The following is a 24235-nucleotide window of genomic DNA, read 5'->3' on the forward strand; positions in this document are numbered from 1 at the left end:
GGTATTCTGATAAATTTAATATCCTTTCTTCAGTCAAAATATAAATAACTAAGTTTCTTAGGGGAAATAGTCTGAGATTTCTTCGGTCAAAATATAAAACACCACGTTATTTTTTTGAATGAAAACAACTCTCTGACAAGGGAGGTAATTAAGTGCATGTACTGCGCGAAGACAGTGCGGGGTAAAAGGGAAAGTAGCTTGTTTTTTCTGCCGTGGTTGAATATTAAGTTAGTGAGGGGGGAGGGGGGGGTCACATTTTTCTGGAAGTGCAAATTCTCTGATAATGGATATCTTTATTTTTGAATATCCTTTGCTCAACTTGAAAGCAAAACTAGAAAGTGGACGAACAGTATTTACGGAGTTACCTCCCATAGTTCTTGACACAGATCACAGGCGGTAGGTATCGTTCACTGCACCAACACTATGATAAGAGAACTACAAGGTATGACAAGTGGAGCAAGACTGAAGCTGAGTGTCATACCTTGTTGTTTTATTATGATAGTGTTGGTGCAGTCAAACACTGTAGTTTCTTTGGTGCAGTGTACATACCTATCGCCTCTGCCACAGATCCACTGATCTAAACAAAGCCAAATAAAGCTTTTTCACCAACTCCGCTCCTCAGAACAAAAAGATGAATTGAAAATGTTTGTTTACATTCATTATCAGAAAATTTAAAATTATTATATCCCGATAAAAATAAATTACTATGTGCACAGGTTGACCTGTGTCCTCGGTTATCGTTCTCGGATGACGGCCATCAGTCGATAGCTCCAGCCAATCAAATTCGTCGACACAACGCATGACACCGGCCTGAAATCGGAAGTTGCAGACGCTAATTTCAGACGACAGCCAGCTTTGCGAGCAAACTGGGCGACAGAACTTCAATTTACGGAAAATACTGAATTACAGACACTACCGGTCGGTGTTCAGATTCATCGTGAGGTAGGTAGAACAATGACAAGCAAGGTCGACGGAGCTACTGATTTCGAATGTGCGGCATAAGTTTGAGAAAACATAGATGTTGTTGTCACTATCACAGACAAAGCTGGGATCAGTACCGAGTACGTTCAGGTAATGTAGACTGGAGACAAAATTATTGATTCTCACTCACTTTTCGAAAAGCGTAACAAGAAAAAGTATAACGGCTGTCAGAGAGAGAGAGTGTGTGTTTGCGGGTGTGTGTGCTTGTGTTCTGCAAATACTTCCTACATGTTTATGTCAATAGAGCTGAGCCTGATGAGTGATGGGGTCTATGATAGATCTACTCTATGTCGACCAAAAGAGTGGGATTCCATGTAGGTGGAGTTCCTGTAGGTGGATTCCCTGTATGCAGGGAATACCACAGGGTGTGGTTCCTGTAGCGTTTCGCTGATATCGCTGAAAGTCATGTGATGCTTATAGCGACATCGGTAGAATTTGATGTTTTTCGATCTTTTTTGATATTTCTTAGAAATTCAAGTATGCCTATGGTTTCCAAGTTTTATTGAAAAACTCCACCCTGTGGGATTCCCTGTATACAGGGATCCCCCTACAGGAACACCACCTACAGGGAATCCCACTATTTTGGTCGACATAGACTCCATCACTGGCATCAGCGTCAATGTGGTTTCCGTTTGTTACTTAATTGGCTTGTTCGTATCCTTTTTCATCAAGCTTGAACTTGACGTCATGCCACTGATACATTTTATGATGGTTATCAGTTATAAAAAAAAAAGTGTTCCTCCGTTAAGATTTTAGATCAGAATTGTCATCAGTTAATGGCCTAGTTTGTTTTTAATGTATCTTTGAAACACATTCCCTTTGCCAGTTTGAAAGCGCTTACAGGGCAAATTGCTATACAGGGATATCAAAAGATTATGTATTCTTAACAATTCTACTTGTACCCATGCATATTTGGAAGGCTCATTATAATAATATGTTATATGTATCGATTGAACATTGGATTTCCCTTCTTTGAACCATATGACGTCAGAATCCAACAACAAATCATATTTAGGCGGCCAGTCGAGACTACAAAATAGTGCATGTTTGGGTGCATTCAATCGTAAAAACTAAAAGAAATTTTAACTATAATCAATCGATAGATGAATGTTATTTGTAGTTTTGACCAAAATATGACATTTAAAACATATTTCGACAGTCATTGTTCACCTCGACTGCTAGTGCATTCTCGGAAAAATACTGACTGTCTCGAGCTGTGTAAAATGTAGTATTTTGTTCAAACATACAAATAACATATAATAATGTACTTTAAATTTAATTCCTGGTATTAATTGAATATGTGAGAACACATGCCATTCCTTTAACCCTTTCACTGCCAGATGTAATAACACAAAATCGGGCCACCATATATATTTAGTCATGAGAATGAGGTATCCTACTAAGCCATTGGCTAGTATTTGTGTGTCAGCAGTGACACAGCATTTCTGGAAAATTCCTGAACGGAGAGTTTTACCCGTCCTAAGGCGCTGCGGATGCACAGGCACATGACGGGTATACCCGTCTTAAGGCAATCAAGGGGTTAAAATCAACACTGAATTTGCTGCCATCACAAGATAATGGTGATGTGGACTGAAGTTATTATGCACATAAAGCTTTGTTTTTTAACTTTGTTCATCTTACCACAGTCACTTCGTTGTTTAGATTTGTGGAGAAGCGCTATATAAATGACCATTATTATTATTATTATTATTACATATGTAGCAATAGTTGTGTCTGATGATTTTAATACCACTTATTTTTCAGCAGAATCTAACAGCAGTGAGGTCGACACGTCAGCAAACACACAAGAGATGGGAGATTCCAACGAAAAGAAAGGGGCAGCCTCTGAACTTGAGCAGTTTGACAGCATCTTTGCAGAGCTGGTGGATGATGTCATTAACTGCCCTGCCGTCAAGGGAACAGATACAACGGCTGCCATGAAGTGGTTCAGAGAGGTTAGCTTCAAATACATGTGTCCTTGATGCATATCGTCAGTGGCCTTCGAAGACCTCGTATCTTCAAAATCATAGTTCTGAGATAATGAGTGTTTTAAAAATCAAATTCCTCTTCACCAGATCAAAACGTGTAGATACGAGGTTTTCACTTTTTTGTTTTGAACTTTTTTGTTTTGAATTTAAGGAACAATTACGAGGATTTTCAACAGACTCGCAGGGATTCAAACAGACAATACGAGGTTTTCCCGCTAATGTCGCTAATGTCTCAACACCCAACGGCAATACGAGGTTTTTAAAATCAGGGGAAAAAGACCTTTGCAAAATAGATAGAGTTACAAGCTTTTCACAGATGATAGGAAAAAAATCAAGGGACGGAACCATGCAAAAATCCGAAAATCGGGAAAATGTAAGTTACGAGGTCTTCGAAGGCCACTGACGATATATACAATGGGACTCCCTTTCTAAGTATGGATGAACATGACCCTGTAATCCACGGATGTCAGTGTTCGATGGGTTATAGAAAACATGAAAAGACCCAGTATGCATCCCCCAGAATCGGAGTATGACTACCTATATATGGCAGGGGGAAAACCGGCCATACACATAAAAGCCCACTGCAGTGCCCACTGGTGTGTGTGGGAGGTAGGGGTTAATGCAGCCCACAGACACAGAAGAAGGAGAAAGAATGCTGATTGCTGGCTGCATCTCTTCTTCTTCTCCTTCTTCGTTCATGGGCTGAAACTCCAAGTTCACTCATGTTTTAACACTAGTAGGTCTTTACCGTATGACCGTTTTTACCCCGCCATTTAGGCAGCCATACGCCGCTTACAGACGATGCAACCTTAGTGTTTCGTGTTTCTATAACCAACGGAATTCTGACATGGATTACAGGATCTTTTCTTTGCGCACGTGGTCTTGTGGGAAAAGGTCCTGGCAGGTTTGCACGTAAGTTAACCTCAGAGATCGAAAAAGAATTCCACCCTTAACCCACCAGGCGTGGCCGTGATTCGAACCCATGACCTACCGCTTGGGAGGCCAGCATCTTATTCACTCGGTCATTGCGCCCGTCAACACGTACTGGCTGCATCTCAAATCGTGTGCCAAGGTTAGAATACAGCTTGTTTTCTAACCATGATTCTTTAAATGCAATGATGATAGTGCCAACTTTGCTTTAATTTTTAAATGCATTAACACTTACAGTGTCAGTGACTTAATTTTTGTGTGTTCATTTGCAGGTGGCTGAATACAATGTACCATTTGGAAAGAAAAATCGGGGGATATCTGTTGCGACATCATTCAAAGAACTAAAGAAAGACTGCACAGAAGGCGAATTGAAACGTGCACGGATTCTCGGATGGTGTGTGGAGTGGGTAAGTGTTTTTCTTATGAGCTTAGTGTAAAGTAATGAGCTAGTGTAAGTTATGGTAGAAGAAACGATAATGAAATATATAGTGGGTGAGAATAATTGGGAGGTATAGTGAGTTCATTATCAACAACTGTACTTTTTTTTAACGAAGAAATCAATTCCTAAATGGCTCATTGAGAAAACAGTTCAATCAAAAATGCCTATCAGTTTACCTGTCAAATTACTGTACAGAGTCTTTGATGGAAAATGTGTAGGACTGCATGCAGATCAAATGCTTTCAGTTTTTTATTTTTTATTTTTTTATTTTACAATTAATTTTTATTGTCACATTTCTGTTAGGCATCCTGAATTATCTGACCACAGAACTGTTGCATAAATCAATTACTGACCATTAAAAAAATCTCTTTAATTGAGAGTAACAATCGTTCCTGTTCTTTCAAACAAATGTGTATTCTTCCAGCTGCAAGCTTTTTTTCTGGTTGCTGACGACATTATGGACGCCTCGATCACAAGACGCGGACAACCTTGCTGGTACAAGAAGGTAAAAACTCTGTCCATTTGTGCCTGCAATGTGAGCCCCCGTATTAAGAGTACACTTTCAAATAGTCTTGAAAACAAAGGTCATCTTCTCTAATCTCTTTGTCTGGGGATTATCTATCTTGACCAAAATGTTCTTGCCACCATAGAAAGCTTGCGATGTGGGGACACTTTTTAACTGGTCCCAAGGTACTATGTTGTAACTCTTTTTTTGTTCCAAAGTAGACAAGTGCAGTGCTAATCATCATTCCTCATTACTGTGGGAAATTTAGCAGTGTGAAGAGACGCAAAACTGAAACGCTATGGCTGAAAACAGCGAGGATCAGTCTTTTTGCATGTATCACCATGTAAGAGATTGAGAGTATCTGTTGTTCCAAGACTTGGAGGACAATAGGATGGTTGAACCTGAAATAGACGGGCGCTGTGGCGGGGTGGTAAGACGTCGGCCTCTTAATCGGAAGGTCGAGGGTTCGAATCCCGGCCGCTGTCGTCTGGTGGGCTAAGTGTGGAGATTTTTCCGATCTCCCAGGTCAACTTATGTGCAGATCTGCTAGTGGCTTATCCCCCTTCGTGTGTACACGCAAGCACAAGACCAAGTGCGCACGGAAAAGATCCTGTAGTCCATGTCAGAGTTCGGTGGGTTATAGAAACACGAAAATACCCAGCATGCTTCCTCCGAAAGCGGCGTATGGCTGCCTAAATGGCGGGGTAAAAACGGTCATACACGTAAAATTCCACTCGTGCAAAAACACGAGTGTTCGTGGGAGTCTAAGCCCATGAACGAAGAAGAAGAAGAAGAAGAAGAACCTGAAATGAAATATGTATAGGTCCAAAAGTTCTGCATGGCTAAAAAATAAATTGGTCAGAACACTTCCTATACCTGTCAAAAGTATCAAATTGTCGACTAACCAGCAGGGTTCAGACTACCGCATCAGATCAAAAAAGTATGCGTCAATGGTCAAAGATCGAGGCCTGGGAAAAACGCTTCATTGATATTTCTTCCTGTTCATAAAAGCATGGCTTGTGATTTTTTTCTAGAGTTAGCATTACTTTGTTTATTTACAGGGACGCTTTCTCAGTCTAGTACTCGCAAGTAAGGTAACTCCTGTTAGTTAAATTGAAGTGATGTATTCGAAAGAGATATACTGCATTGATATTTGTTTGTGTTGAAGAATGCATGGCTGAATTGTGGCGGTTTCAGGATGGTGTGGGGCTAACAGGCATCAACGACAGTTTCTTCCTGGAGTCGGCCGTCTTCCAGATTCTTCGCAAACACCTCAAGGACCAACCCTACTATCTCAGTGTGGTGGAGCTCTTCCATGACGTGAGTTAGGTTTAGAGATCTCAGGTCAACTAGGGCTGATGGGGTCTATGTCGACCAAAAGAGTGGGATTCCATGTAGGTGGAGTTCCTGTAGGTGGATTCCCTGTATTCCTGTAGCGTTTCGCTGGTATCGCTGAAAGTCACGTGACGCTTAGCGACATTGGTAGAATTTGATGTTTTTCGATCTTTTTTGATATTTCTTAGAAATTCGAGTATGGTCTGCAAGTTTTATTGAAAAACTCCACCCTGTGGGATTCCCTGTATACAGGGAATCCACCTTCAGGGAATCCCACTCCATTGGTCGACATAGACCCCATCAGCTCAACTATGGCCAACACAAAAATGTTGATTTAGGGTCACGTGACCACAAAAGAAAGGGATTTAATTTGGTTTTTTGTTGAATTAATGATCACATTTGCTAAAGTATATTGCAAAGCAGGTGCTCGAAGTCGAAGCCGCCATTGCAACTGTCACATGTAATGTCGAGTTCAAAGGAGGTTACTTCCCTTTGTCTCGGTATGGTTGACAAAATGTGCCGAAAGAAAAGTGTGTGGTTTTTGTTTTTTTGAGAAATGAAAAAAAAAGTTTTAGGATTGGCGGGAAACCAACATATTTTTTTCTTCTTCTTGTTTTATTCCCCTTCGTGTGTACACGCAAGCACAAGACCAAGTGCGCACGGAAAAGATCCTGTAATCCATGGCAGAGTTCAGCAGGTTATAGAGACACCAAAATACCCAGCATGCTTCCCCCGAAAGTGGTGTATGGCTGTCTGAATGGCGGTGTAAAATCACTTATACACGTAAAAATCCAGTCTTGCAAAAAAATGAGTGAATGTGGGAGTTTCAGCCCATGAACGAAGAAGAAGAAGAAGAAGAAGAAGAAGGGTGTAGAGAGGGAATTTAACGGGAGTGCTTTGTATTTGGTACATCTTATTGTCCTTGGGGAATTCTCTGAAGGAAATTTGGACTACTATCCCTGGGGATAATGTGCAGCGACACAATCGCGCTACCCAATTTTATCCCGTATGCATTTAGCTGTTTTCCAAGGCCTCGGACTTTCCTTGGGATCTTTATCGTACACATGCATACACACGGGGGTGTTCAGACACCAAGGAGACGTCTGCACAAAGTTGACTCTGGAAAATAAATCCCTCGCTGAACGTGGGGGTCAAACCCATGCCAATAGCAGCGCTGCCTTCGAAACCAAAAATTGTGTGACATGTATTTCACTTTAACAATGGACGAATTCCGGAAATAGCTCTTCTACCGGCACAGTTGGCCTAGTGGTAAGGCGTCCGCCCCGTAATCGGGAGGTCGTGGGTTCGAACCTCGGCCGGGTCATACCTAAGACTTTAAAATTGACAATCTAGTGGCTGCTCCGCCTGGCGTCTGGCATTATGGGGTTAGTGCTAGGACTGGTTGGTCCGGTGTCAGAATAATGTGACTGGGTGAGACATGAAGCCTGTGCTGCGACTTCTGTCTTGTGTGTGGCGCACGTTATATGTCAAAGCAGCACCGCCCTGATATGGCCCTTCGTGGTCGGCTGGGCGTTAAGCAAACAAACAAACAAAAAAATAGCTCTTCTGGGTTTTTAAGGGTTGTAGAAGGGTTGCTTTCTTTCCCTTGTTTTTTCTTGCTTTTCTAAACAAACACTGAGGCAACTGCAGTTAAGCTACATGTGACAGTGTAGGCATCGCCTCAATGTTTTTATCATGGAAACAAGGGAAAGCAAGTCTTCCACAACCCTTAACATCTTGACAGAGTTAATTCTGAACATGGCCTATTATCGCAATGTTTTGAATACAACACCTTGTTTTTAGACAATCATGCAGTTATTTCTGAATATCACCTATTACCGCATGTTTTAAATATGTACAACACCTTGTTTTCAGACAATCATGCAAACTGTGGTAGGCCAGTGTTTAGACATGACGACCGCTCCCCCAGAGGGAACGATAGACTTCACCAAGTTTACCATGGAAACGTACTCTGCCATAGTCAAGTGGAAGACTGCTTTCTACTCCTTCTACCTGCCTGTAGCTCTCGCTATGCACATGGTGAGTGCTGAGGGTCTGGGGTTCCAACTCACTGGATTTTATAGTACGTCCTGTGTTAAAGTGAGTGGGTGCTTTTGTGCTTGCATGCCTGTGTGTGTGTGTGGGAGCATGTGCTTGTGTGTGTGTGTGTGTGTGTGTGTTTGTTTTTAGATTCAAATTTTACATTGCTCAGAGCTGGCAAGGGTACTTGAACTACAGGAAAGTTATTTAATATGATGTCACGTTCTACTTCCAGGCTGGAATCTCAGACGAGGCGTCACACAGCGCTGCCAAGACCATTCTGCTGCAGATGGGGCATTTCTTTCAAGTCCAGGTTGGTTGCTTTCACTCTTGTACAGTGGAACCCCCCTTTTAAGACCTTATGATTATGGATTTTCCGTTCATAACGTGTGTAAATTTACCTCCGTTTCAAGACTCCCCCCGTTTGAAGATTCCCCCCGTTTGAAGACTCCCCCCGTTTCAAGACTCCCCCCGTTTTAAGACTCCCCCCGTATCAAGACTCCCCCCGTTTCAAGACTCCCCCCGTTTCAAGACTCCCCCCGTTTCAAGACTCCCCCCCGTTTCAAGACTCCCCCCGTTTCAAGACTCCCCCCGTTTGAAGACTCCCCCTGTTTTAAGACTCCCCCCGTTTCAAGACTCCCCCCTGTTTTAAGACTCCCTCCGTTTCAAGACTCCCCCCTGTTTTAAGAATCCCCCCGTTTCAAGACTCCCCCCGTTTCAAGACTCCCCCCCGTTTCAAGACTCCCCCCTGTTTTAAGACTCCCTCCGTTTCAAGACTCCCCCCCTGTTTTAAGAATCCCCCCGTTTCAAGACTCCCCCCGTTTCAAGACTCCCCCATGTTTCAAGATTCCCTCCGTTTCAATACTCCCCCCGTTTCAAGACTCCCCCAGTTTCAAGACTCCCCCCGTTTCAATACTCCCCCCGTTTCAAGACTTCCCCCGTTTCAAGACTCCCCCCGTTTCAATACTCCCCCCGTTTCAAGACTCCCCCCGTTTCAATACTCCCCCCGTTTCAAGACTCCCCCCGTTTTAATACTCCCCCCGTTTCAAGATTCCCTCCATTTCAAGACTCCCCCTCGTTTCAAGACTCCCCTTTAAGACTCCCCCTGTTTCAAGACTCCCCCCGTTTCAAGACTCCCCCCGTTTCAAGATTCCCCCCGTTTCAAGACTCCCCCCGTTTCAAGACTCCCCCCGTTTCAAGACTCCCCCCGTTTCAAGACTCCCCCCGTTTCAAGATTTCCTCCATTTCAAGACTTCCCCTGTTTCAAGACTCCCCTTTAAGACTCCCCCCGTTTCAAGATTCCCTCCGTTTCAAGACTCCCCGTTTCAATACTCCCCCCGTTTCAAGACTCCCTCCGTTTCAAGACTCCCTCCTTTGTAAGACCTGATATTTTCAGATTTTGGGAGGTCTTAAAAGGGGGGTTCCACTGTAGTCTGAACGAACGTGTAACTGGCATTGGCCAGTGATTTGGTTAGATACATAGAATTTATGTCATGCATAGACAGGTTTAGTGTTCGCCTGTTAGGACATTTAAAGGAAAGAGAAAGAGATGAAATTCCCAGTCAATGGGCTTGTTGGTATCCTTTTTCAACCAGCTGGAACCAAAATACATTTTATGATGGTTATCAGTTACAAAAATGGTTTAGTAGTGTTCCGATGTTGTAGCATTAAATTAGATTTTAGATCAGACGCTTGTCTCAATTCATGGCCAGTACAATTTAAAACAAGTCGCGTAAGGCGAAAATACAACATTTAGTCAAGTAGCTGTCGAACTCACAGAATGAAACTGAACGCAATGCCATTTTTCAGCAAGACCGTATACTCGTAGCATCGTCAGTCCACCGCTCATGGCTAAGGCAGTGAAATTGACAAGAAGAGCGGGGTAGTAGTTGCGCTAAGAAGGATAGCACGCTTTTCTGTACCTCTCTTTGTTTTAACTTTTTGAGCGTGTTTTTAATCCAAACATATCATATCTATATGTTTTTGGAATCAGGAACCGACAAGGAATAAGATGAAAGTGTTTTTAAATTGATTTCGACAATTTAATTTTGATAATAATTTTTATATATTTAATTTTCAGAGCTTGTTTTTAATCCAAATATAACATATTTATATGTTTTTGGAATCAGAAAATGATGGAGAATAAGATGAACGTAAATTTGGATCGTTTTATAAATTTCTTTTTTTTTTTTTACAATTTTCAGATTTTTAATGACCAAAGTCATTAATTAATTTTTAAGCCACCAAGCTGAAATGCAATACCGAAGTCCGGGCTTCGTCGAAGATTACTTGACCAAAATTTCAACCAATTTGGTTGAGAAATGAGGGCGTGACAGTGCCGCCTCAACTTTCACGAAAAGCCGGATATGACGTCATCAAAGACATTTATCAAAAAAATGAAAAAAAAACGTTCGGGGATTTCATACCCAGGAACTCTCATGTCAAATTTCATAAAGATCGGTCCAGTAGTTTAGTCTGAATCGCTCTACACACACACACACAGACACACACACACACGCACGCACGCACATACACCACGACCCTCGTCTCGATTCCCCCTCTATGTTAAAACATTTAATCAAAACTTGACTAAATGTAATGAATGATCAATTAAATTTCATATTCTTACTCCGAATCACATTAGCATTGAGTCACATGAGATGCTTAGCACTGAAAAACGCTTACCTATCTAAGGGAAGCAACCCCATCACCAAAACGAAAGCGAAAGTAGCTTAGGTAATGAGCAGTCACACTGGGAGTTACCTCCCATATTGGTGTGCACACGTCACTTCCCATGACTCCACGTGTCTACCTACCCTCATACGATCTTTTCACCTCTGAGGGAAAGGTCACTGAAATTTTTCGCTCCTATGGTCTGCTCTTGTGTTGTTGTGACACCTGCCGGCCATGTTACCTGTCTGTCTGCTCGTCACTACTGCTGTTTGGTGAGCTCGTTCCCGTTTTTGTGTTCTCTTTCTCGCTTTTGTTGCTGAACTTTCGTCCGTGTTCGGACTTGTTTGTCAGTGACTTGTTGCTTTGTCGCCATTGTTAGTGTGTTCAGTTAGCTTGCTAACTTCCATTATAATGGTATTTAGCCGTGCGGGCCTCCTTTGGGTTCGGCAAGCATGGTTATTTTGGGTGTTTCTCTAGAGAATTATTTTGTTTACTGACTGGGCAGGCCGTTGCGGCTTGCGTGTTTCAGTAATTTTAGCCGTATGTTTTTTCGCCATTTGCATCTTGTTAGCTTTGCTGACTTTAATGTTTTTGGTAGGTCGCCTTTGCTTGTTTACTCGGGTAGTTTACAAGCTTGGTTAGTTGCTGTTCTTTGAACTTTTTTAATTACTGAAGTTTTCTGTCCATTGGACTTACGTGCTTACAGTAATTTGTGCGAAGTTTTTCGTATTTTCTTAGCGTCTGATAGTTCGTCCTTCGTTTCGGTTATCAGTAGCTATTATTGGTTTTAGCTTTTTGGCTAGGCTGACGTTTAAGGCTAGTTTAGCTTTCGTCCGCCGTCGCCTTTTTTAGCTTGGGGTTGTGGTTTAGGCTGCAATCCCCTCTTTGTCCGTGCATGTTTCTGCTTCTAGCACTTGTGCTTTGCGCAGTCGTTCACGTCCGTTGTTTCTGTGCTCCCTTCTTGTTGGAGGGGGTTTTTTGGTGTCCTCTCTCGTGTTATCTTTGCCCCAGAGTTCGGCATTGAGGAGAGAGGAGATGCAGCGTTCCACGGCGGTCGGCAGTGTCTTGCTCCCTTCCGTGGTGGTTGTCCGGTTCCTGGCTTCCTTGTTGGATGCTTCCATTTCCGGGAAGCAGGTTCCTGCCTTGTCGGTGGCCGCTTCTGTGGTGGCATTACCGGTAAGTTGAACTGGTCCTACAGTCCTCGTGAGATGTCTGGACACTCCCTTCGGGGAGACAGTTCTTTGGGGCAGGGTCACTCCTTGCATTCTCCTGTTGTTGCCAATACCGACATTTCCCCAGAGGGCACGGACTGCGGCATAACAGTAGCGGCAGCCGTTTACGGCTACTGCGTTTCCGGTTTCCGGAAACATAACTCCCGTTCTGATACTTCCGCCACCCACGATGGTCACGGACTATACAGAACGGTAGCGGCAGCCGTTTACGGCTACTGCGTTTCCGGTTTTCAACCGGAAACATAACCCCCGTTCTGATACTTCCGTCACCCACGATGGTCACGTACTATACAGAACGGTAGCGGCAGCCGTTTACGGCTACTGCGTTTCCGGTTTTCAACCGGAAGCATAACCCCCGTTCTGATACGTCTGTCACCCACTGCGGTCACGGACTAAACAGAACGGTAGCGGCAGCCGTTTACGGCTACTGCGTTTCCGGTTTTCAACCGGAAGCATAACCGCTGTTCTGATACTTCCGTCACCCTCCGTGGTCACGGACTATACAGAACGGTAGCGGCAGCCGTTTACGGCTACCGCGTTTCCGGTTTTCAACCGGAAGCATAACCGCTGTTCTGATACTTCTGTCTTACCCACCGTGGTCACGGACTATACAGAACAGTAACGGCAGCCGTTTATGGCTCCTGCGTTTCCGGTTCTCAACCGGAAGCATAACCCCTGTTCTGATACTTTCGTCTTACCCACCGTGGTCACGGTCTATACAGAACAGTAGCGGCAGCCGTTTACGGCCACTGCGTTTCCGGTTTTATCGGAAGCATAGGTCCTCTCTCATGCGTTCGCTCGGACAACGGTGACGGGATGGACTGGATGTGGCTGCCGTTTACGGCCGCTGCATTTCCGGTTTTGGTCGGAAGTATAGGTCCTCCCTCATGCGTTCTCTCTGCACCGGTGATGGGATGGACTGCAGACTGGCCTCCGGGCTTGATGGCTTCTGGCCTCAGTCTATGCAGCCTTCATTTCCGCTTTTGCGGTTGCGACGGCTGCGTTTTTTCCGGTCCTCACCGGATTAGGGGGTCCTACGGCACGCGTACGCTAAGGCGACGGGGAAGTGCTGTACGGTACCGCCGACTGGCCTCCGGTCTTTTATGGTTTCGGCCTCAGTCTATTCAGTCCTCGTTTCCGCTTTCTGTGGTTTCAGGGGCTGCTTTTCTGGCTTTGGCTGGATACGCTGTCTCTTTTTCTGGCTTCTTACAGCCAGAGAGAGAGCAACAGCGGTCGGCATTGTCGCACTCTGTGCTTCAGCCGGGGCAGTTTTTGCTTCACCCCGAGGGTGTTGTGACTTCCGCTTTTCCAGACACGGTGGTTGGATGGCCTCTCCTCTTACCCTTTTCCTCTGAGTCAAGGGATGAGCAGGTGTTTTCCAGAGACACGGGCTCCGGTCTCCGGTTATTGCGTGTTTCCTTCCGCCTCTGGGCCCTCCGTGGTATAGGCCTTCGGGCTTTCTTCACTTGGCTTTCTTTACTCTCACACCAGTCAGAGTATAAGTCAAAGTGATACTCCGGTACGCGAGTTTCCGGTTTCCGGGTTACTCGTGCATCGTTTTTTATGCCACTGGTCTGTGACCTTGGTCTTTGTCGCCTGCTTGTCCACCCCGACTGTGGGTCTGAGGCTAGCGAACAGACTTGTTTTCCGGAAGGACGTCAGCTGTTTTGGCACACTCTTTGGGTGCCTGTACGGCGATGACAACTTCCGTTTGGTTGGGAAGAGGGAGTTTTTCCTACTTCGGTTTGGAGATTCCTCTTCTGTGGCATACCATTTTTTACAGGTTCTTGGGCTATTTCATCCCATACCTGAAGTGGTACTCCTGCCGTTTCTGTTCCTTTTTCCTGTCCCTCAAGACAAGTTACGGAACAGTTTTAGCCTTAGCTTGTTTTGGCTATTTGGGCTTCGTCTGACACTCGTCCTCTGCTTCTCCGCGGTCGCCTTGTCTGGGGACCCGGATTTGGCTCCCTCTACTGGTTTCCAGTTATGAGAGACTCGGTTGTGGCTGTTTCAAGACGCATCCTTCTCTCTTAGGAGGAGATGGGACGTCCGTGTTAGATCTGGCATCTTTAGGAGACCTTCATCATATTTTTCGGTCCAGGACGGATTATATTGATTTGCTTACACTTGGTGTAGATCAATACGATGATGTCGTCTTCATTCTTGGTTCAACCTTTCCTAGGGTGAACGAAGATCAGGTGTTTTTATCCTCTCTTCACCTCGCTCACGCGTTTGGGTGTCGACGGGATTTGATTTCGCTCTTTAGCGATGTTCACACAGCGAGTTAAGTCCACCGGCTTGAGCATCTTCTGGGATCTCTTCCGGTGGGTTTCGGGCTGACCTTCGGGTATGCTGGCTTCTGGCGGTCAGGGTGACAGTCGTTTCAGCCACAATTTGCTGTTCCGGTCACATTTCCGGTTAGCCGGAGAGTTGTTCTCTTACTGACGTCATGGTTACGTCGGCGCTTTAGGAACAATGACTGACTTATGCGGCCGGTGTTGGTCTTTCGCTGGGTCAGGCTCTGCCTTTCTCGAGCAAGGACTGGTTCTGATGTTTCGTCCAAACTTAAGTTTCACTTAAGTCGTCCTCGGAGGTGACATACAGATTTTCTGAGGGGGCATTGTCTTCGGCAATATCAGTTCGAAGGATCATCCTTTGTGGCTGACCTTCTCTCTCAGTTTTTTGGTTAGTCCTCTCCTCTCGGCAGAGGGCTAACTAATATTCCGAAACCTTTGAGTCATTCCTTTGCCGGTGTTCAGCGGGTATTTTGGAATGGTGTCTGGGTTACGGGCTCTGTGGCTCTTAGCCTTAGTCTGTGCGTTGTCCGGCAGCGTTTAGCTGCTTGACTTCGCTTTTTCGGGTGCCTATGTCTGTGGACCCGACGCTTTCTTCATCCTCATTCTAAAATGAGGAGAGTTAGAGCGACTGCCGTTGGGTTGGGTTTCCTTTTACGGTCACCTTTCTACCACAGGCAACAATGGCTAAAGGGTTTTGCCTTTTGTCTGGCCTTCCGTCTCTCAAAGACGGACAGACATTTTCTGGTTGGTTCGTCCAAGTTTCAGCTTTCTCTCGATTTGGCTACGAACGTATCTTCCAGCTTTTCCGGAGAATTTTTTCTCGGGAATTTCCTCGACTGCTTGGCGCCACGGTTTTTTGATGCTTATCAGTCTGGGGTTTGGATTCTCTTTCGATTTTCCTACAAGCAGACTGAATTGCGTACTCTTTTGTTCTTGGAACTTATGTACGCTGACGCTCTTTGTGAGTTTTCGTCATCGAGTTGGACTCGGGTACCTGGTACTCGGACGTCTCTCTCTTTCCTTTTTGAGCTGCCTCTCTTTGTCCACGCTTCTTGTTGGGTTGAACTTTCCTTCCTAGAAGAAGAAAGGGGGGGGGGGTGGCAGATTGTCTTTCCCCCTCTACTTAGCTCGGGTTCATTTAATCCAGAGCTTTGGTCTCTCTCTGTGCCTTTTCCCTTTTTTGTCCGTGGGATTGATCGAAGGTTTGGGCACAGCTTACTAGCCCTCTGAGGTTTTCCTTTGGCTAGTTTTGATTAGAGACTCCTTGGCTGTCAATCAGGTTTGTTTCTCCGCTCCCTTCCTGATTTGTTGGCAGCGTGCCAGTTCCTGGCTAAGGATTAGTGTGAGTTAGAATTTTCTTTCCACCGAGCCCTCCCTGCCTTGTTGGCATGGGGCTACTTCCTGGCAAGGTTTTTAGAGTGAGTTAGATTTTTCTTTCCCACCGCCTTCTTGATGATTATCTGCTAATGTGATTCGGAGTAAGAATATGAAATTTAATGAACAATTTCTAAAGTAAATTTTGATTTAATTAATATACTTACCCGAATCACATATTGGATTCCCTCCCGCCTGCCCCGCGTATGGTTTTTGATGTTTGTGTAAAAGCCGTATGAGGGTAGGTAGACACGTGGAGTCATGGGAAGTGACGTGTGCACACCAATATGGGAGGTAACTCCCAGTGTGACTGCTCATTACCTAAGCTACTTTCGCTTTCGTTTTGGTGATGGGGTTGCTTCCCTTAGATAGGTAAGCGTTTTTCAGTGCTAAGCATCTCATGTGACTCAATGCTAATGTGATTCGGGTAAGTATATTAATTAAATCAAAATTTACTTTAGAAATTTTTCATTATTTGGGATGATCAAGAAGTCACCGGCATTTAGATACTGGCAGAACTTATGTGCAGGAGATATACAGTTGTACATCCCACGCGCTCACGTCCGGTATGGCATTCCGTTTGTCAAATAATTATTTGGATACTTTTTCATGTTTTTTTCACCAGTTTTAGCTAAATAATCATTATTTAGAAGCTCATGTGCTAAATAAGTAATTGTTTATAAACAATGTAAAAAAAATTCTAAATAATTTTTTGTTTACGTAAACCATTCATTGTTTACCGAAAGAATTCATTGTTTACGTAAATAATTCATTGTTTACGTAAATAATGTATTGTTTTCACAAATAATCACTTATTTCACAAAATAATATTTTTTGGGTGGATAAAGTGAGCAGTTTCTAAATAAATCATTGTTTACCTATATAATGCATTATTTAGTCTAAATAATATATTGTTTACGTAAACAATATATTATTTAGATGTATTTTACATTGTTTGTAAACAATCAGCAATGTTGCTAAATAAATCATTATTTACGTAAACAATGAATTATTTACGTAAACAATGAATTGTTTAGGTAAATAATGAATGGTTTACGTAAAAAAAAAATTATTTAGAATTGTTTTACATTGTTTATAAACAATTACTTATTTAGCACATGAGCTTCTAAATAATGATTATTTAGCTAAAACTGGTGAAAAAAACATGAAAAAGTATCCTAATAATTATTTGACAAATGGAATGCCATACACGTGTGTGTTTGTGTGTGTGATGCTAGAATGTTTTCCTTTTGTAAAAAAGTTTGGAAATTCTGCCAAAATGACGCCAAAATGTTCAGGGATTAGAAATTACTTGGGGTTTTGCCTCAGCATCCCTGCCAAGACTTGAGGAGACTGACCGATTCTTTTTTCGAAGCGATCGACTCATTACTTTAATGTTCAAGTGGCCCAACGGCCTTTATAACTGTGACGAATTAGTCCCAGTCGCAACTAAAATTACCAGAGGCTGTTTCTGGGGTAGATTTGTCTGTTTCTGGGATGCATGTATTTTTTGTTAACCGAATCATCTCATATTGTTTTCTGCTGGGCAGGATGATTATCTGGACTGCTATGGAGCGCCAGAGGTGATTGGCAAGATCGGCACCGATATCCAAGACAACAAGTGCGGCTGGCTGGTCGTGCAAGCCTTGAAACTTGCCACACCTCATCAGCTCAAGGTGTTACAGGTATGTCGTAGAGTTTTTTTGTTTTCATTTTCATAACTTCGCTGTTCCATCGCTGGGAAATTCGGGTGGCTTCCTCCCAGTGGAAAGCTAGCAGCAACAGAGTCGTGCTACCCAGGTGTGTGCGTGTTTTTGTGTAATCAGCCACCTGAGTTATAGTTATAGTTGAACCTGCCCTTTCGGCCACCTGTGGAAAGCGACCACCTGCCCTCAACGACCACTCCCAATGATCCAAGACAAGATTTTCATCTGTACAATTCACCTCACCTGTCTATAACCACTACCTTTTGTCGGTTCCTTTGATGGTCGTTACAGATAGGTTCGACTGTCTCTATGGTGCAACAAGTAATTGACATATTTTTCGTTTATTTGTTCGGGGGGGGGGGGGGGGGGGGGGGGAGGATGGGGATACACTTTTTAAGCTTGTCGATTTTGTTTTGTTTTGTGGTTACAATTTTATTAATTCGCCTTTTTTTTTTTTTTTTTTTTTTGGTAACATTTATTTCATGTCTCTGTTAAAGCTTTTAATTTGTAAAAATATAATGACATCTTCTCAGTTTGATTCTTCTTTGGTTGCAGGACAACTATGGGCAGCACGATGCAGAGAAAGTGGAAAGGGTGAAAAAACTCTACAAGGAAATGGATATTTCCCGTGTGTACGCTGACTACGAGGAGTCCAGTTACCAAGAACTCATGTCACTCATTAACAGTTCCTGTGGTACCTTGCCCCCTGCCGTCTTCACCGCATTCGCACAAAAGATTTACAAACGGCAGAAATAGTTGTGACAGTAATTTTATCTGTGTGAATGTGTGTCGAGTTTTTAAATTACAGCTGTGGTGGTACATGACTTGTCGTCTCGTCTTTATCGTATTCGCACAAAAGATTTACAAACGGGAGAAATAGCTACCACAGTGATTTTATCTCTGTATGTGTAAGAGTATGTGACTTCGTATGTTGAGTTCTTAAATTACAGCTGTGTAAGAGATGTGAATGCCTGTGTCGAGTGTTTAGATTTCGGCTAAGTGTGCATGACTTGTCGTCTGGTCTTGACCGCATTTTCTCAAAATATTTACAAACGGAAGAAATAGTTATCACAGAGCTTTTATCTCTGCATGTGTAAGAAATGTGAATGCGTATGTGGAGTTCTTAGATTACGGGTAAGTGTGCATGACTTGTCGTCTGGTCTTTACCGCATTTGTACAAAAGATTTACAAATGAGAGAATTAGCTAGCTGTGTTGTTCTTGAATTATGTGAACATGTGCGAGTTCTTAACTTGTGTAAAAGAGTGTGAATTCTTTAGTTGGGCAACTTTCTACCACGTTTTGTCTTCACTTTATTTGCACGGAACATCTACTGTTATTGGCTCACGAAGTGTAGCCTATGCGATCGTAACTTTGTCTGTCTGTGCGTTTGTGCGTGTGTGTGTGTGTGTGTTTGTGCGTGTGTATGTCTGTGGTAGAAACTTTAACATTTCCGAGTCTATGTGTGAGTGGTTATCCAAGACTATGGATAAAGCTCGCATAAGATTACGTCACGGTCAAAAGTGTTTGACGTCAATTAATGCATCATGACGGCATGCCTCCCTGTAGTCTTTCTCTCTCGCGTGGTGTGTGTGGTCTCGGTCATTGTTATTTTGAGCGGGCCGAGACTATTTGGCAGTCGTGTCCCTGTAACTGTAAGTAGGCTACATGCAGACAGACAGATCTAGATCTAGTGTCTCTCTTTCTTGCACAGTGTCACCTAAGCTTACTGTGTGTGTGGGTGTGTATGTGTGACGGAGTGATTGAGTTTGTGTTACTGTTTGTCTATTTCTTACGTGAGCCTTGAAGGCTTCGCCTCTTGTTTTAACTGTGTGTTGTACTAGAATCATGTGAACACGTTTGATTTCTTAAATTTTGTGAATGCATGTGTGTTTCTAAATTACATGACTTTTTGCAACCAATCACGGCATTTGCACAGAAGATCCACAATTGTCAGAAATAGTCACAGTTATATACCTCTCTGTAATGTTCTGAAATTATGTGAACACATACTGTGAGGACTGAATTAAATTGTATGTGAAAGGATGTGAGCTCTTCATCTATTCACCTAAATTTTGACACAATTTAGTTGTTTACATGGCAGTTGCCCATACGATTTCCAAACGGTAGACATGCCCTTGCGGTTAGTTTACGTCTGTGTGAGTTCTTCGTTTATGTTCTTGCATTTGAGTTGTGATGTCAAATTACGTGTATTCTTGCCACCTTTTTACTTTTACAAACTTTGCACAAAAGATACGTAAATGGTAGAAATAGTTGTTATTTAACCACAGTGTTAGTGCTAATGTAGCATGTGCATTCTGTTGTTACATGAGATTCATAAATGCCCACAGAGATTTTGAGGCACGTTTTTGTGCTATGCAGGTTAACCACAATCTCCACGGATAATCCAAAGAAAAAAGGTTTTCAGCTTTTCAAATTTGTCTGTTTTCACAGTGATTCATATAACATGTGTTTTAAGTGGAAGGATGCTAATATGCCATATGAAAGCTTGACCAGATCTGTGCTTTGCAATATGGGAAGGTACATCAGTGTTTTCTCATGAACCCCCCGCGGGCTATGGGGAGTCCCATATTGGTTGGGACGAGAAAGAATTTATCTGATGCTCCCCAGCATGTCGTAAGAGGCGACTAACGGATTCTGTTTCTCCTTTTACCCTTGTTAAGTGTTTCTTGTATTGAATATAGTCAATTTTTGTAAAGATTTTAGTCAAGCAGTATGTAAGAAATGTTAAGTCCTTTGTACTGGAAACTTGCATTCTCCCAGTAAGGTCATATATTGTACTACGTTGCAAGCCCCTGGAGCAAATTTTTAATTAGTGCTTTTTTGAACAAGAAACAATTGACAAGTGGCTCTATTCCATCTTCCCCCTTTCCCTGTTGCGATATAACCCTTCGTGGTTGAAAACGACGTTAAACACCAAAGAAAGAAAGAAAGAAAGTTTTCTCTTGAGGCCGAATTGTGTATACAATGGTTCCCCCCCCCTAATTTAGGACTTCCTTCATTTTCAGACCTGATTTTTTCAGATATTGTGTCCTTAATTTCCAGAGCCCCCTCCTATTTACGACCTGATTTTCTCAGATTTTTTGAGGTCTGAACACTTTCTACCCCACCTATGTTGCCCAAGTTGTTTTTTTCAGCTGAGACCAGCTGTGTTGCAGCAGGTCACTCAGAATTGTAGTAACTGTGTATCAACACGCTGGAATGGACGTTACAGGAAGCGACAGTTACAGTCTGAGCGGATATATCCGTACCTTGTCAGATAGAGCCATATGAGTGGGTACGGATATATCCGTACCTGGGAGACAATGAGTTAAAATGGGGGGGGGGGGGGGGGGGGGGTTTCACTGTACCATTACAGAGATCGACGTTGAAGTGCAAATGGTTCATTCTCGCGTACTAATGTTTGTTTTGGTTATGATGAAAGAGGAGGTGCTAGTCAGTGTTTGTGTGATACATGTATTGCTGCGGTTGTTTTTTTTTGTTACTTTTTCATGTCATGGTACAGGTTAAATGGAATGGAATATATGGACGTCGTTGTGGAATTTTGGCGTAACTCAATCGTTTTAAAAAGCTTTTTAGAAGAACAAAACTGATTATTTTTATTATGACATAGTGACTGTATTCGTTCCTGGTATGGGTAGAAAGATAAAATAATGTTAAATCATGCATTGTCAATGGTATTTCACAGAATAATGTTTCGTGGAGAATGATTTACGGTTAGTCTAAAGCTCAAAAACATCGCAATCGCCAAGAATCGAATTACGCCAAAATTCCACAATGACATTGTATGGCCGGGGTGATTGTATGAATGATGTAAAAAATTCATTCGCTCGGCTTCCTGACGAGTGGGCGTGAAACGGATAGAACTATCAAGATAAGTTTTGTGTTAATATTTGTTTCTGTCCACTTAAAAGATCGTTGGGTCAATATGTGTGAATGTATTGTTTTGTCAATAACAAACGTTCCAACAACCTACCTTTCTTGGTTTTTGATTCTGTATGAATGATGTGTCAAATAAAGTGAACAACAATAACAACAGCAATAAATGAATGTTAACAAGAGGCGAAGCCTTCAAGGCTCACGTAAGAAATCGACAAACAGTAACACAAACTCAATCACTCTGTCACACACACACACACACACACAGTAAGCATAGGTGAAACTGTACAAGAAAGAGAGACCCTGGATCTGCCAATTAGTCTCGGCCCGCTCACAATAACAATGACCGAGACTTTCAGTAATTCCTTTGCATGACGTCCAACCCTCTTACGTCATAATGTGACGTCTTCAAATAGTTTCTATCACACACGTCAAACACTTTTGACCGAGACGTAATCTTCTTATGCGAGCTTTATCCATAGACTCGAAAATGTTAAAGTTTCTATCACACACACACGCACGCACGCACGCACGCACAGACAGACAAAGTTTATCATCGCATAGGCTACACTTACGTGAGCCAAAAATCAGCCACTGATGTTGCTTTTTCATTGTAGACTAGATAGTCTGTAAGTATAGTGACGATAGAACTTGCTGAACCAGGTTTAACGTCCAGAATTGTTACTCACGTACACACACACACACACAAAGTGATTAGGCCTATCTGTCTCTCTCTCTCTCTCAGCATATTTACGTCAAGATTTGCTACACACGCACCACCGCACACACACATTTTTTAGTCTAGTGTGCGGGGAAAGCGTCAAGCAACAGTGAAATTTAGTGAAAACGCAGTAGGCCTGCGATACTGTTGCATGAAATATCGTACCATTTCGGATCATTTGTATGGTATTTTTAATTGTTAGTGTATTTAAAGGAAGAGCTTGAACATGATGCCCGGTAGCTCAGTTGGTAGACAATACTGGGCTTATGATCCACGGGTCACGGGTTCGAATCCGGGCGGGCCGGACACGGGTCAATTTTGATGTGCAGGTTAATTACACCTTAACATGCATACACCTGGGTAGAGCTTTCGTAGCGATCGGAAAAGTGATGAAAATTAAATAAATTTGATCAGGATATGATAATGGGGCCAAAGTATGAGATGTGGGGGACTCGTTCAGCAACAACAGATGAATTTGAATCAGCAAAACGCCTTCTGGTTTAGAGATTTGCTATATCTACTTGTAATGATGGTGCCATACTTCTGCTTAGGTATGATGTAGGGGGTTTGTTACACCTTTGAACTTGAATCAGCAAATCACCTTCAGGTTCTCTCTCTCTTTCGACAAACTCGAACAGACTGGGTGGTGGGGTTCATTGTTTTATTTCAAACCCCACGTAGTCTAACTAGCACGCAATGGCCTAAAAACATACAAAAATTGTATTAAGTTTCAGGAAACAACAAGTCAAGAAAATAATCAATAAAATCAAAGTAATGTTATAAACAAGAGCAGAAATATTTACATAATTATTCCCAACACCATAGGTACTAGAGCAAAGAGTGACACAACACAACATACCGCAGTCTTAAAAACAACATGAACAAACCATGACTAGAAAGTCAAATGCAAATAACAAGTAAGTTCAAGTCGCTATCAGAATTTCTAACACAACAGACACAAGCTTATAGAAAGGCAATGTGTAAAGTGCAAACTCTCAATCTCATTCCTCATAACATCACTGACAAGTTACTTTATGCCAGGATCACCAATTAGGGACTGTTGGGTGTGGGTTGTATATCATTTACTCTAGCGCATAACTGGTGAACAAACAATTAAACAGAACAACAAATAAACAATGCAACAACTACACATACAAATAACGACAAAACAAACAACTAAACAACAAAGCGCAAATGACACAAAAGAATCCTAGTATAAAGAATACCTAAGACCTAAAACATAATTATATAAACAATCACAAGAGTCATGAAGGGACTAAGTGGCACTGAATATGTACTGACCAAACTGTACATTAGTTTACCACCACAACAAGGGAGGTAACAAATGAGGGGCGTAATATTTTTTTTAAAGCACAAGGCTGGTGGGAGATGGGAACACACACATAAATACACCACACACAGGCACAGGACAAACAACAGAGCACAAGGGAACACAGACAACCACATAACAACCAAACACACAACGACCAAACACAAAAACAAACAAACACACACACACACACACACACACACAGGGGCATAGTTATATTACAACAAGCATAAGCATTGCAACGACAGAAACTAGGTCATCAAATACATAGTTCTAGCAAATAGGCTATGTATATAACCTACATTCAATATGCATCCAATGTTGCAAGGACTGAATTATCAATCTATCAACCTTAACTGAGAACAGCTCATATCCTAGCCTGAGTAGATCATACTGGTAAACAGAAGAACAATATAGACAGTGGGGAGAGAAGGGGGGGGAGAGAGAGAGAGAGAAAGAGAGAGAGAGAGAGAGAGAGAGAGAGAGAGAGAGAAAATCAGTAGATTAAAGGATGAACATACAACTAAACAGAATATATAGCAATGACAAGAATGCGAACAATGATGAGAAATCATACAAAAGTTCAATCAATGTACTGATTAGATCAGACCTGTTAACCCCTTCCAAGGCCAACCTGTACTAATGTGATTAAAAACTGTAATCAGGGCAACAATCCCTTACACACTCCCAAAAAATGAACACACGCAAACCTGAGTTCACACGCAAGACTCGCAATTCACTCTCACGACATAAAAAAGAAGAAAGACCAGCTGGTAAATACTCAAC

The 24235-nt window shown here is 42.7% G+C and overlaps 1 protein-coding gene across 3 annotated transcripts; it reads left to right on the forward strand.

The window, feature by feature from the left end:
* The first annotated feature begins 743 nt into the window (after nucleotides 1–743).
* Nucleotides 744–21492, forward strand: LOC138970662 (farnesyl pyrophosphate synthase-like). 3 transcript variants are annotated; one of them, XM_070343132.1, is made up of 9 exons: nucleotides 744–942; nucleotides 2746–2936; nucleotides 4172–4306; nucleotides 4763–4843; nucleotides 6041–6163; nucleotides 8054–8218; nucleotides 8454–8531; nucleotides 17345–17479; nucleotides 18056–21492. In XM_070343132.1, exons 2-9 carry the CDS (start codon nucleotides 2793–2795, stop codon nucleotides 18254–18256), a joined length of 1062 nt encoding a protein of 353 aa, XP_070199233.1. In that variant the 5' UTR covers nucleotides 744–942; nucleotides 2746–2792; the 3' UTR covers nucleotides 18257–21492. The 3 variants fall into 3 exon arrangements, with proteins under 3 accessions (XP_070199233.1, XP_070199232.1, XP_070199230.1); XM_070343131.1 differs by having other exon boundaries at nucleotides 746–942; nucleotides 2749–2936; XM_070343129.1 differs by having other exon boundaries at nucleotides 932–1071; nucleotides 2749–2936.
* The last annotated feature ends 2743 nt before the right edge of the window (nucleotides 21493–24235 follow it).

The sequence above is a fragment of the Littorina saxatilis genome, linkage group LG7, assembly GCF_037325665.1.
Source record: "Littorina saxatilis isolate snail1 linkage group LG7, US_GU_Lsax_2.0, whole genome shotgun sequence".
Taxonomy (NCBI): domain Eukaryota; kingdom Metazoa; phylum Mollusca; class Gastropoda; order Littorinimorpha; family Littorinidae; genus Littorina; species Littorina saxatilis.